We start from the raw sequence: 14,629 nt of genomic DNA, 5'->3' as shown, positions 1-14,629 counted from the left end.
TAAATCCTTAACCAAAAAAATTCATGATGCATCTACAACATCTGTACATTTAAAACACCAATAAACCTTAACAATACCACAAAAATGAAACACATACTGGCATCAGTTTTTTTTTCACCCTTGCTAATCCGATTTCTTGCAAGATAACTCCATATGATTCTTCAGGTGATACTTGTGTTTAAACCCTAAGTTACAGTTTGGACAGTAAGTCCTCTTTGGCACGAAATGGATAGATTTAACATGCCTAATTGCAGTTCCTCTTTGAGAAAAAGTTTTTCCACATATTTTACACATGCTCCCCTTAAACTTTCCACTTTCAACTTTGACAACATTTTGAGTTATTTGAGGGGATGTGACTGGTTTAATGTGTGGTAATGGCAACATTTCTTGTGTTCTTATTTCAGTTACAGCAGACAATGGGAAATTTATCACAGTTAAAGAGCTGGGTCCCAAACTGCTTCCTAGGACTCTGTTCTCTGAGCCTAGAGGGAAAACAAAGGAATAAAACCTGAATTATTCACTTTAATCATTCATGTTTTAAGAATACTCAAAGAATTCTAAACAAAGGCACAATGTCAATCTTATCCAGATGTGGAGATTTCGAAATTTCCACTTTCAGAAAAAAAAAAATATGTAACAAAATCAGACCAACACATCAAAAAGTTTTCCAAAATAATATTCTATCCATGTATATGCTTCTGAAGATGCAGTTTTAAGTGATCGCTTCTCTTAAAAGTTAATTTACAAATTGAGCACATGTAAGGTCGAGCATCGGTGTGTGTGTTTAAATGTCTTGTCATATTGCTTTTGTAAAGAGTTGAAAATGAGCATTGTCTGCACTGAAGCATTTTGGGGTCACTGGATGGTCCTTTTGTCACTTTGGAACTGCTCATCTCAGCAAACACCCCTACATACAAAATAAAAAATAACCAATCAACCTTTTTACCTTAATCCCTTTAAGATTACAGAAAAATCAATTAAACTGAAGCCAGATCAAGACATGACCAATTCCCCAAAAAACATGTAAAAAAGCAAAGAAAGTATGCCTTCTTCACATTCTTCATTTCAAATGATATCAAAAAGTAACAGAGATACCAGGTGATTAGATTTTAGAAAACCCTCAACTTAGAAAGGACACAAGGATGGAAAACAATATGCCGAAAACTATTTCAACCATTATGCAAAACTATCTATTGGGAAAACCAATTCAGTTAGTTTGTGAGGTGAAAGATTTAGTAGTGGTTGCAATAATTTAGATACTAGTTTTCAAGAATGCCAAATATGTAGTCTGAAACACTGAAACATTTGAAAGGTAATTAGGAATTTTACTTCCATCATTGCTTTAACACAAAACGATCGTGTATTGCCAAGTTTTAAACACATCATAAGGAAAACCTTTAATACTTCATGTTTTTAATGCACAGGGTAAGGGTTAAAACTTATCAAGTTTTGTTCTAAGAACAGGTAAGAAGCACTGGTTTTCACTTATTTCACTATACACTGTAATACTATTTGTACTTGCTATATTTATTCAAATATTCAAAAATTATAAAACTAAGGAAATCTTTGAGCATAGACTTCGAAATTAACACCAAGTTGATGGCAACCATGAGCAACAATGAAATACAAGAGCTGATGAAATTATGTTCTGTAATGCACTTGCAATATGGTATCTCTCTTAAGAGAGACCAAATATTTTTTTCAGATTTTAGATGTGTGTTTGTCTTACACATCTTGATCATGAAAGAAAAATTCTTTGATTTTACAAATGAAATCACATCAAAATAAAAGCAATTTTTTACTTGAAAGATTAAACCAGATTTTCATAAATTAACCAATCAGCCAGCAATTAATTCACCTTTTTAAAATGATCATTCTAAAAATCACAGTGAAACAAGATGCCAAAAGACCTTTTAAAGAGCCTTTGAACTAAAGGTTTCAAAACCCATCTTATTCAACAAACATACAACCTTGTCTTAAAACCTTCTTCCAATTACAATCATCACAGTATTTTTGTCTTTGTTTACATTTCTGAATTTATATTTTGTATCTCTTCCTCTTTTTTGATTTTTATTCAAATGACCATTGCATTTGAATAAAGTTTTTGTGAATACAAACTGGAATAATATTTCTACTTCTAAATTGCAGGATATACATGGCTCACTTTGAAGTAAGTGTAGAAATCACAGTAATGCAAACAAAAGACAAAAATATCTGTGAAAAACTTCTTACAACCACTTAACAATTTCAAACAAACTAGAGAAACAATAAAAGCATGTGTAAAGCCTATTATTATCATGTACTACTTTAAAGTGATGAGGTCATCATTTATTGAATTAAATTGCTTTTTTCAACTTTATTTAGTCTAGTATTCATATGCATTATAAAATAATTGTATATAAAAAAAAAATTACTTTTTTGAGTATGTGTAACAATGATTTCTACACTTACTTATGTGGTAATACAGATAAAACAAATATCACATCTTTCTGCATCTTAAACAAAAAATCTGACAAAGTTTAAATTAGAAAATGTATATATTTATTTGTTAAATTTCAAACTTTTAGTGATATTTGTGTAATCAAAATTATTTTTTGTGTTTATTATGCAGCAGATATGATATAATTTAAAACAAATAACAAATATGGAAATTTCATCATTTCAATGTTTCATAAAACTACAAATGTAATCTTATGAACATCTACTTCATGCTACAATCTACATCGTATACCTACCCTAACTTACCTTGTTTTACTGCAGTCATCCAGCATCATGGAAGATGTCCATGTGTGTGTGTGTGTGTGTATGTGTGTCTGTTAGGTGTGTATGCGTGCAAGCGGGTAGCTAAAAATCATCAAATCTACCTTAAGGGGTTTATTTATTGGCATACATAAGTTGTTTTACCAATCCAACTAATCAAATTTTTTTTATAATCGCAATCATAGACACTGTCAATAGATAGTTTTCAGTACGCCAAAATAAACTAGAGTTATTTCCCGTTGACAACCATTGGAGGTAAACATGCTAATATTCCTTCAATCAACTTTTTATACTGGCAAGTGTGTGGCAGAAAGCATTGTTTTTCTGAAAAATATAATTAATTAAAGCCTCCTTTGTCTAATAATTTTTATTCCATAAAGATTTTTTTCCTAATAACCTCTTAAATTTGTAAGGCAAAGAGGAAAAATTACCAGGTTGACCACCAAGATGGCAGCCAAGGGAAATAACTCATAGGGAAAATGTTATATGAAAACTATCTTTAGAAAGTAATGTTTAGCAGTAGCCTTTTGCAATTAAAAAGTTTCTTGAGACTACATCATCCTTCAGTCATGAACTTAACCAATTTGGTCAAAATTAGTAACAAGTCTCAATTTCATGATTACATAATTCCCCTGTTTTGATTTTGAAAACCATTCTCAAAAGTGATTGTAATTTTAACATCTTCAAGTTGTAGGGAATAACTGTTTGAAAGAAATATGGCCACCTTTAAAAAAAATTTTTGTTGCCCTCTCCCAGGAGACAGACTAAAAAGTGTCCCAACTTAAAACTTTATTTACCTCAAAAAAAAAAACAAGAGGCCCATGGGCCACATCGCTCACCTGAGTAACTTGGGTGATGCAGATCTTTACCTGATTCCCCCTCTTGCTATACCTATCATGTCCAACAACTCCCTTCCCTTTTTTATTTTAAAACTTTAGAATCTACACTACTCAAGGATGCTTCCACATAAGTTTCAGCTTTCCTGGCCCAGTGGTTCTTGAGAAGAAGAATTTAAAAGATTTGTTCTATATTTTTCTATGTAAAACTTGGAATTCCCTATTGTGGCCCTCCCTACCCCCGGGGGTCATGATTTTAACAATTTAATATTTGCACTACCCAAGGATGCTTCCACATAAGTTTCAGCTTCCCTGGCCCAGTGGTTTCTAAGAAGAAGATTTTTAAAGATTTGTTCTATATATTTCTATGTAAAACTTGGATTCCCTATTGTGGCCCACCCTACCCCCGGGGGTCATGATTTTAACAATTTAATATCTACACTACCCAAGGATGCTCCCACATAAGTTTCAGCTTTCCTGGCCCAGTGGTTCTTGAGAAGAAGATTTTTAAAGATTTGTTCTTTTTATTTCTATGTAAAACTTGGATTCCCTATTGTGGCCTCGATTTACCCCCAGGGGTCATGATTTTAACAATTTAATATCTACACTACTCAAGGATGCTCCCACATAAGTTTTAGCTTTCCTGGCCCATTGGTTCTTGAGAAGAAGATTTTTAAAGATTTGTTCTATATATTTCTATGTAAAACTTCGATTCCTTATTGTGGCCCCGCCCTTCCCCCGGGGGTCATGATTTTAACAATTTAATATCTACACTACTCCAGGATGCTTCCACATAAGTTTCAGCTTTCCTGGCCCAGTGGTTCTTGAGAAGATTTTTTAGTGACCCCACCCTATTTTTGTCTTTTCTTGATTATCTCCCCTTGTAAGGGGACTTGGCCCTTCATTTTAACAATTTAAACTCCCCTTCACCCAAAGATGCTTTGTACTAAGTTTGCTTAAAATTGGCCCATTGGTTCTTGAGAAGAAGTCGAAAATGTGAAAAGTTTACAGACGGACGGACAGACGGACGGACGATGGACAAAATGTGATCATAAAAGCTCACTTGAGCCTTCGGCTCAGGAGAGCTAAAAAACCCAAGTTTTTTTCTCTTCTAAATTTTTTATTATCCAAAGAATAACTATTTATCATTATATTCCCCAGTATTTTTGAATTATAAAAAATTTCCCCTACCTACCCAGGCAATCTTTAATAGAATGTTTGCTTCCCCTATCCTGACTCAGGGTATCAAAATTATTGGGTCACTAAGTAGGTGGGAAAATCTTTTTTTCCCAGAAAATTTTTTTGATGAAAGGAATAAAAAGAAAAAAGAACATTGTGTCCAGGAATGTAACAGAAATGTTTGAGTCAGGCCATTTTAGTTAGTTGGGCGGGAGAGGGCAACAAATTTTTTTTTAAGATGGCCTGACCCAATATTTTTTAACCCTAGTTGGAAGAGGGTAAGCAAATATTTTTTAAAGATAAAGCCCAAGTAAAAAAAATATTTTACATTACTGTAGATAAAATGTAACACCTCTGATGTTTTGGCAGCCTATGCTTGCTCTACTCCTGATTTGTATTGCTTGGATAGACTTTTGTTCATTACTTCCATATTTTACATATAAGTTAAGGTTTGGTTGCCATGGTTCCCTGAAATGACAGCATTCAATGGCTGAAATCGATATTAGATTTTTCAGGATTTTGGGTTGGGTATGGTACATCAGAATAAGGATTGGATTATAAATAATGCAGGCAAAATTTTGCACTTTTAAATGGCATAGTAGATGTAACCACTGAAGTCAAGAAAACAAAGTCATCGTGGCCATTTTTTAAGAGTAAATTAAGTGATTTTTTTTTTTTTAGGTTTAATTCATGAAATTAAAATATTAGATATAAATATCCAAAATATCCAAACTGAATATTACTGAAAAATAAAAAATTTACTGAACAGACCAACCAAAACACTTTTGGAACCATGACATCCCTAGTTACAGAAGGCAACTGCATACATGATAAATGACAAACAATTTTAGAAAGATTACTTCCTCTTTATTAGAACACATTACAATGTCTAGTTAACACACCATAAAAAATTTTTACTGAGCTTTGCCTGGAGTTGGGGTCTAAAAATTCTTGTAGCTGAATCAACTATTGCTATGTGGACCAAACTCAAAAAATATTTGGGTGTTTGAGTATATTTGCATTCATCCTCAAAGTGACTAGCAGTTCAGAATTGGATTTCTCGAGAAGTTATGAAATTGGTAAAGATAGTGAACAGTGAAATCAACTAACTTTATTCTTTAGTAAAATACTTGTTACTTCCGGGTTTCTACAGCCAGTAATCCACCTTGGTGTGATAAATCTTGAAACAAGAAGATCTGGCATTACAACATAGATTCGCATTACACTTGATGCATTTCATTGTCGTTTTTGTTCGCTTACATGGATTTTCTGAGAGTGTGCAGCCAGGATGGCTGTCTCTGTAAATAGTATGTTTTTTGTTACACACAACACAAACTGTATTGGTGCTTCCAGTAGGACCTGGCCAGTGGCCCTTCTGATCTAGACGATCACCATCAGAGAGATCCTGGGCTCTTGACTGTTTGACTTTCAGAGTTTGCCTCTTTTGTTGGTAATTGCTGACTGGGTGATGGGCAAGATTGAGATCCCTCTCTCCCTTGATAGCAGGGTAATGATCAAGGATTGTGCCCTCTACAACATAGGCAGTGTAGATTGAAATATTCCTCAATTTGGACTCTATATTGCATTGTCAGCAAAGATCTTTTTTTGAATTTGCTCTCTTTTCACAAAGTAACTCTGTCAGCTCAAGTAACAACTTCCAATTATGGATAAAAATAAATTCGAACCAATTTTAACCATGTTTAATCTGATTTTTTTTTTACCATTCAGTGTTGAAATGGTAAGAAGACATAGGAGCAATATAAGAACGCAGTTTGGAACTAATCCAAATGTAATGTACAGGTACATTAAAATAAACTATCAGTTAAAAACAGTAGGATGGGAAGCAGACACCTTACAAATGCATAAGCTATTCTTGTTTATGACCAGAATAGCTGATAAGTAATATATATGCAAAATATATAAATAAACCAGCAAAAAATTTTAAAAGAAGGAAACGAATTTTTTTTTTTAATAAGATTTTATAAAGGGTCGTCGAATTAGCCAGGCACGTGTCTTTAAAAGTGTGGGGGGGGGGGGGGGGGGGCAGCCAAAGAAATATGTTTTTTCTTACCTGGAAAAGTAGACATTGCCCAAGGTGCCATATAACATTGGCATTATTTCCCTTATATAACTTTACTGTAGTATAAACTGTGTGTGTGTTGGGGAGGGGGGGGGGATGGCATTTTCAAGAACATTTTCAATAGAAAAAGTAAAACATGATAACACTTGATGTTTTCCGTTATTATGTGGTTTACCATACCACAAAATGTGTATTTTCCTCGAATATGTTACAATGCTTATGCACTAAAACTTTGATTAAATGCAGCTCAGACTTTATACGACATATGTAACACGAATTCAGGTCGATGCTATTTTAATTAGTTTTATTTTTCTATGGAGTGAATCAATTATTTTTAAAAAATTCTGGAAGAAATAGAATTGTCACCAAATGTTTTTTTTTTATTTTATGACATACAATCGAGCAAAAACACAGTTTCCTGGTATTTTACAAGAAATCCATTTTGCAAATTTACATTTGTTCTCACATTTTGTATAGTGATGATCGATCCACTGAAAATTTTTTTTTTATTTTATGAATATAAATATGTTTTTTTAAATTTGTCACCAATCAGCATTTTATCAGTAATTTGTTTCTTTTCTGTTTTTTGTAGAATTTTTTTTACTACTATACAGGAATTAATTTAAAAAAATAGTCAGTTAAGATTTCTTTTTATTCACAAACACAATAACATTTTTCCATATGACAGAGGCATTACACCATGAACATGTTTACATCAAAATTTTTATTTAAAGCGCATGCGTATTAAACACAGTAAAAGAGTTCCCTTCAGGGGAAATAACTCACCTTTTGAAAATGGGGAATATGCAAAATATATAAATAAACCAGCAACGATAATGACGAACAATAACATACTCTGTGTGTTATGATTGTGTTTACCATACCACAAAATGTGATGATTGGCCCTTATTCTATTAGTTTTATTTTTCTATGGAATCAGTATTTTTATAAGAGATTCATTTTTTTTTTATTTTACAAGAAATCCATTTTGCAAATTTACATCCTCAAATAGTTTCGATCCACTGATATTTTTTTTATTTCATGAATATAAATATGTCCTCAAATTTGTCACATGTAAAGAATTAATTTTCAGGAATTAATTAAATAGTCCCCTATCGGACTAAATATTCAAAAATTTTTAAGTAGAAAACCCCACAGGGAGATATACAGATTGAACAATTACTCTGTGTGTTGTTGTGTTTTGTGATGATTGGTTCTCCAGTAATGTGTTCTTTTTAAAAAACTTTGTCTCTCAAGCACAGATATTTTGTTAAAGTATAGTCTCTTATTATATATTTTGAACTTTTCTCCATTTGAAGAGAGACACATTATGTTCAAGTATCTAGAATTTATGATGAATAGCTGAAATAGTGAAATTGTAACTATTCATGATTTACATTTTTTGTCAAGTTGGAACGAATTGAGGCCTTTATGATAAAATTTGAATAACACACAAAAACACATTTCATGATTCTGTGAAAAACTGCAAGAAATTTAACTTATTTTGGGCTCCTAATCTGTGCTTAATCATACATATTCTCTCATTCTCAAAAAAGATTATGATGTCTGCACAATGTACAATCTTGTTCATGTTAAATTTTATGCGTCTGAAGTAAATCTTAAATTTTAAGGTGTTGATCATGTTCACATACACCTTTTATCTGGTGATTTTTTTTTTGTCTAATTATTAAAAATAGAATGGTGGCATTTGAATTGGGTTGTTTAGCTTAATTCTTTCCCTTTAATCCTTTTAAATTATTTCCGAATCTCTCTTCATGCTCTTCATATAAATTCTACCTGTCTGCAAAAGAATCTTGCCAGAAAGGGGGATAAATTTAATTGTGACAAATTTAGCAATTTTTGCAAGGGAAAAGGGCTAAATCTGAATATTTATTGACTTCATGTGCAGATATCATCAGGACTATATTTAGATGAAGGTGCAACTGAGCTAGAACATCAAAAAGAAATCTGAATCTTAAATTACAAACTGGAAAAAAATGTCAATTACTGATAATTTTTCATTGATGATTGTTTAAAAAAAATGTTCTAACTTGGATGCACATTCCTCTAACAGCAAATGATGAAATTTCCATACTTAATTCACAAGAAACATTAAAAGGCAAAACAAACCCACCTTGAAATGCTCCTTCCTGACCGAGCATGGTTCCGCTTTGATCGCCACTTAAATTGCTGCCTTCGTTGGATTCATCGCGCGTCCATTCGATGGGAATTTCTCCGGTATCCTCTTCACCTTCTTCCTGTCCACTTAAGAGCCCTCCTTTCGCATCATCTGGAATGTCTACATACATGTCTAAGCCACCAGTGTCTGACTCCTCCACTTTGATGAAACTAATATCAGGAGCCAGGTCTGAGGAACTTGTGTCTTTGACACTAAAATAAAAAACCGAAAATCACCTTTAAACACTTATTTTTTTCTTCAGATAAAAACAAAAATATTTCATATCTAAATAATTGAGCAAGTTGAAAGCTTATTATTGATTTTAAAAAATTTCAAAATGAAGGTTTACCCTTGATCTGAAGTTCCTTCGCCAGCCAAGAGCTTCTCAACTATTTGAATTGTCTGTGAATTGGATACATGCTGCTGTACTACTTGGCTGCCTCCACTGGCTCCTTTATTTTGAAACCTGTCTGACGTTCGACTGTCCTGACTAGAGCTGGAACTTGGGCTCTGTTCACCTACAGGCTGCACTGCAGTCAGGGTGCCCGGGATTGGGACTGCTGGTCTAATGGATGAGGGCTGAGGTATGCTGGCGGCCTGCACAGCACTACCAACAGCAAAAGGCTTTGGCTGAAGAGGTGGCATCTTTGATGCGAATGATGACAGAGGAGGAGGATTTATATTTGGCGTTGAATGAGATTGAGGGGGTACTTGAGGACGCTTTGATGAACTTGGTGAATACGATTCTGATGGGCGGGAATGAACAGGTGCTGATGGATGACTTCCAAAATTTGAAATGTCTGAGTATCTCTGCTGGTCACGTCTTGCACTAGGAGATTCAAAGGACACTCTGTCTGATGATGATGATTGTGGATCTCGATGAGGTGATGGTTCATGGCGGGAACTAGAGGAATGTGTAATTATATCTGCTGAAGAACTTGAAGCAAGAGTCTTTGGTTCTCCTTCTTCCACATTCACTATTTGAATGTCATTTGAATTTGTAGAGATTTGACTAGATGCTACAGATATTGATTGTGAAGTTCTAATAGGGGGCAAGTCTGATTCTTTTGGCCATCCTTCGGAATCTCTCAGAGCCGGCTCTTTGTGAACTACTTCCAAACTGTCTTCTACAATTTCTACCACATCGGCTGCTGAAGATCCTCTACCCCTTTCAAAAGGGTCCGAGTTATAGCTGTGGCTCATGGAGGTTCTATCATCCATTCGTTGTGATATCCTTGGTCGCTTTCCACTGGGACTCGCGGAATCAACTGATCTTTTCACGCCGACATCCTGTACCATTTTCTGAAAATCTGATGTCCTCACATGACGAAACTCAACACTGTCCTGGAAATTCATCTGAGGTCCAGATGCCATTTTCATGCCCGTTTTCTCACTTAAACACTTATAAAAGTCTGAGCAACATTTGACAACACTTTCTACTTGTAAGAGCTTTCCCATTTTTTCAATGTCTTTGCAGTTTTCTTCTGTGAGAGTCATAAAGCCCTCATATAGGTAACGCAGGAAAGAAATGACAGAAGACTGCTTGATATCAGCAGCCATTCTGACTTCCAAATGAGATCCGAGTGATGCATTTTCTAGATGCTGCAGCATGGGGCAGGCAGCTATAAGTACAAGTCTGTGGGCCTAGAAGAATAAGAAATGGGGGAAAAAATCATCATAATGAATCATAATGAATCAATACCAACAAAAGGAACAATCTCCTTTGTGCTTTTGATTGAACTGTTTAAAAACTAACATGATTCATTTTGTTTTTACCTTTGTATTGATGGTCCCTGTTTTGATGACTGCATCACACAGAAGCTGATTTTTCCACATGTTTGTCAGATAACTCATGGTGGAGCTTGAGTAGATCTGATTCATGTACATTTTTTGATAACTCATTTTGGAGATGTTTGGTTTCCACTATCTTCTAACGTTAAGTTGCTGAGCTTTAAAATAACCTGGACTTCTGTAAAGGAGGAAAAAATGCTTTAAAGAGAATTTATATTCAAACTTTGATGCCCTATTGTGGCTGCACCCTACGCCCAATGCGACTATGGCATGTGGCACAAGCCCTACTTAGGCTAATCAGTGGTACTAGAAATTTTGATTTTATTAACCATAATATGAAAATCTTTGTTATTTTATCATACATTAAAACACCTGAAAACTAAACACTCCCCCCTACCCCCCAATTAAATGGCATATATTGCAAATAGCATGAGTCAGAAATTTTATCAATAAAGTGAAAATAAATTGCATTGCGCCAAATAGACATAAACTTCGCTTTCGTGATAAATTACGGCAAAGTTTTGAGCCCAAAAGCGACTATATCACCTGAGTCGCCCCCTAGGTTAGTCCTTGGATCATTATATGATAAAAGTATTGGACTGTCCAGTGAAATTTTTTAAACTGTCTGCCCGAATGTCCTGTGATGATTTTTCTTCTTCACAGACTGCCATTGTCCATTCCCATCCTGTTTGCTCGTGAATCTCACTGGTAGTTGTTATGCCTGTTTATCATTTATTTTTGCTTTAGGCCATAATAAAAATATTAGTTGTTATGCCTGTTTATCATTTTTTTTATTTTTGCTTTATTAATAATAATTAATTTCGTTTTACTCCTGATTTTGACAGCTAAAAGATAATTGCTGTAATACATGCGTATATATTTTAAATAAGGGTCTTTGTTAAAATAAAATTATGAACCTTTACCTTGACTTTAAAAACATTGACCAGGTCAACTTTGAAAAAATAAAAAAAAATAATGTCATTTTTAAAAAAAATTTGGATGAGAATCTAGCAATTTATTTATTATGGCCTTATTAATAAAATTAATGACTCCTGTGCATACAGATAGCAGATAAAAAGTTCTTTGTTAAAATAAAATTATGAACTTTACTTAGTTTAAAAAAATGCAACTTACAAAAGTAATGTCAAATTCTCGACAATCCAATTAGAAGAGATAGATCTTAGTAAAAATTCAGAGTAGTACAACTGCTCTCGCTCCAACGCACGCCTCGTCAACATATTTTTTTTATAATATGCCGAATAAATTATCCCCCTTGATAGCTCAATTTCAGGGTCTCGAAAGTGATATATGCAAATCTCATAACAACTACTCTATTAATTGGTAAAAATAATTCATGAATTATTAAAGATTAACCATACGTTCGGTATATACTGACTACACTTATTAATAAATTCTGTCTGGCCTTGCCGACATGGGCATGGCGGCTAGCCGCTAGCTTCCTTATTCCGTTTACGCCTGTTTACAAGTTTATTAAACGTTTGATTGTAATGAAAACACAACATTTTAACCCCTTGAATAACTGTTACACAATGTGTAAGGTGCTAAAATATTTAACCTACCCTTTTCTTTATAAATTTGACTGTTTTGGTATCACGATTTTCTCTTTGTCCTGTCGGCCATTTGCAATCTTTATGGATTAAAAATCACGTGATAGTACGTCACCACCCTGCATGAATATTTTAACACTTTGGCCCTACATTTACAAAATATTTTACATCTACTCACCACACCAATTATTTTTTTTAATTATTTCATATTTAAAAATTTTAAGAGAGAAAACTATCTTTTTCCCACAATGAATAAATGTTTTCGATTTAAACAACCAGTATATATCATATATTTTATGAAAAATGTACGTACGCTTGCACTGTTCTTTTAAAATTAAATGTGTTGATATGGTTAAATAGTAAATGTCATGATTTGTACTTCGACGGCACAAAAAAGGACTTTCAAAGTATAAATAATCAGTTAAATGAATAAATTAAAATTTCATTTTATTTTTTATTAATCCATAAAGCGCATAATTAATTTTAAAATTAATTAAAAGAAACTTAAAAGAATATAGAGAAACAATCGATTAATCGGTATATTTCAGAAATTCATATCTAACAGTTTCCTCACTATTTCAAGAACAGGCTGTTGTTATCAAAATATATATCTACCAAGAGTTGTCCTGTATTTTAAAATCTTAGAAAATAAATCAAAAGGAGTTATAATTACAAATCAATTTAATATTTCATTTATTCAAAACATGTAATTACAATTTTTTTAATGAATTTCATATATACTGTTTTTAGTACAATGAAAAATTATTTAACAATAAAATTCTAAATTTTATAAAATCAAATGGCAAAGATATGGTGAAAACGATTACATTTAAATTTTGGTTTGAAAAAAAGGCATTGAAAACGATTACATTTAAAGTCTGGTTTGAAAATATTAGACACTGATCGATATTTCGTCGAGAAGGGGGTAAAAGTAAATGAAACGTACATGACACGTTGTAAAAAAAAAAAAGATGATTTTTGGATTTACTGTAAATTATTTCGTAACTATTTTAGATATAACACTTTTTTTCCATATTCTTGCGATTTTGTTTTATTTTGTAAATTCCACACAAGAGTCATTTGTGTCATGTAAATTTTACCGGATGACAGGAAATGCAATATTTGCAGGTTGTCATATCGTAAATTTCATAGTCACTGCCGCCGGGTTGATTCAAAATTTACAACATGACACACTGACGCACAAAATGTGAAGAAAAAATAATTTAAGACACGACTTCAGGTTCGAATTCCTTGAAACCTGGATGTCCAAGGCCAGGTTAATATCATGTCATTTACACGGCCAATTCTCTCCGTTTAATGACCATGACTTGTAATATTAGCCCAATATCAAAATCAAATGTATATTAAAAAAAAAATCAACGTGCTCTAAAGTTTCTTCGATTCATCGAATAGAAGTTTAAGAATTTATTTTTTTCTATTCGCCAGAAAAGAAAAATATAGAGACTGGTGTCATTGGTAAAAAATATCCAAGAAAAAGTTTTTATTATTATCCTGGACAATGCATATATGTATATTTAGGTATTTATACTTGGGATAAATTTATCTATATATTTTTATGTTCAAACTTGGAACATTCGCAAGTCACTATAAAACCCTTATTATGACTAAACATGCATGGGTAATGCATCTAGGGATGCACACCACTAAAACACCCATCTGATATTGCATTTTGTTTTATTCGTAAAACATATTCGTCAAGGTGGACTCGTAATGTTGATTACCTCTCTTTTCATTAACTAAAGGTGGAATATTCTCTATTGCCTTTTTTGTTATCTTCCTTTACTACCAAATTCCAAAGAAAAAATGACAACTGCAAATAATATTCATAACAAATGAAACAAATGCACCCTTTTGCGCTTTTTAAGTAGATTCGGCGCGTATATATCTATATATTTTAAATGTAAGTTGTTGTTACTTATTATTTACCCTCAAAATGACGATTATATGGATAATCTAAACGTTGTAAATAATCAAAATACAAAACATATTTAGCAAGCCCAAAATCTACCTTTTATGGACATCACATCTAAAAAAATCGCATTATTTTGCAATAAAAAGGGTATTCATTATCTCCATTGATAACATAAATGATACCAGAATGCATAAAATATTATCACAATAGATAACAACTTTGTCTTTTTTATGTTCATAAATGTGTACATCAAGGATTTTCGAGAAAAAATGTCAACAAAGAGGTATTTATTTCTGGATAATG

General features: G+C 32.9%; 1 protein-coding gene across 37 annotated transcripts in view; it reads right to left on the bottom strand.

Annotated features, from left to right (window-relative positions):
- LOC134268279 (zinc finger and BTB domain-containing protein 34-like) overlaps positions 1–12,487 on the bottom strand; it is a 53,409-nt gene extending 40,922 nt beyond the window's left edge. For 33 of the 37 annotated variants that reach the window (XR_009992329.1, XM_062750480.1, XM_062750485.1 and 30 more), the window contains exons 1-4: positions 12,406–12,487; positions 10,811–11,003; positions 9,384–10,678; positions 8,990–9,246 (exon numbers count right to left, since the gene is read on the bottom strand). Coding sequence is in view for 36 of the 37 variants with exons in the window: in XM_062750480.1 (XP_062606464.1) it covers positions 8,990–9,246; positions 9,384–10,678; positions 10,811–10,936 (1,678 nt within the window). In the remaining variant the exon portion in view is untranslated. Of the gene's footprint in view, positions 1–4; positions 483–665; positions 908–5,620; positions 6,306–8,989; positions 9,247–9,383; positions 10,679–10,810; positions 11,004–12,405 lie in introns of those variants that run through there. The other 4 variants (XM_062750490.1, XM_062750489.1, XM_062750511.1 and 1 more) reach the window with 4 other exon arrangements.
- Positions 12,488–14,629: the final 2,142 nt, after the last annotated feature.

This window comes from Saccostrea cucullata, unplaced genomic scaffold (assembly GCF_032062105.1).
Source record: "Saccostrea cucullata isolate Sc308-1 unplaced genomic scaffold, CSIRO_AGI_Scuc_v1 ctg293, whole genome shotgun sequence".
NCBI classification, from domain to species: Eukaryota; Metazoa; Mollusca; class Bivalvia; order Ostreida; family Ostreidae; genus Saccostrea; species Saccostrea cuccullata.
The sequence above is the reverse complement of the archived record's forward strand: the minus strand, read 5'-3'. Positions and strand labels throughout refer to the sequence as shown.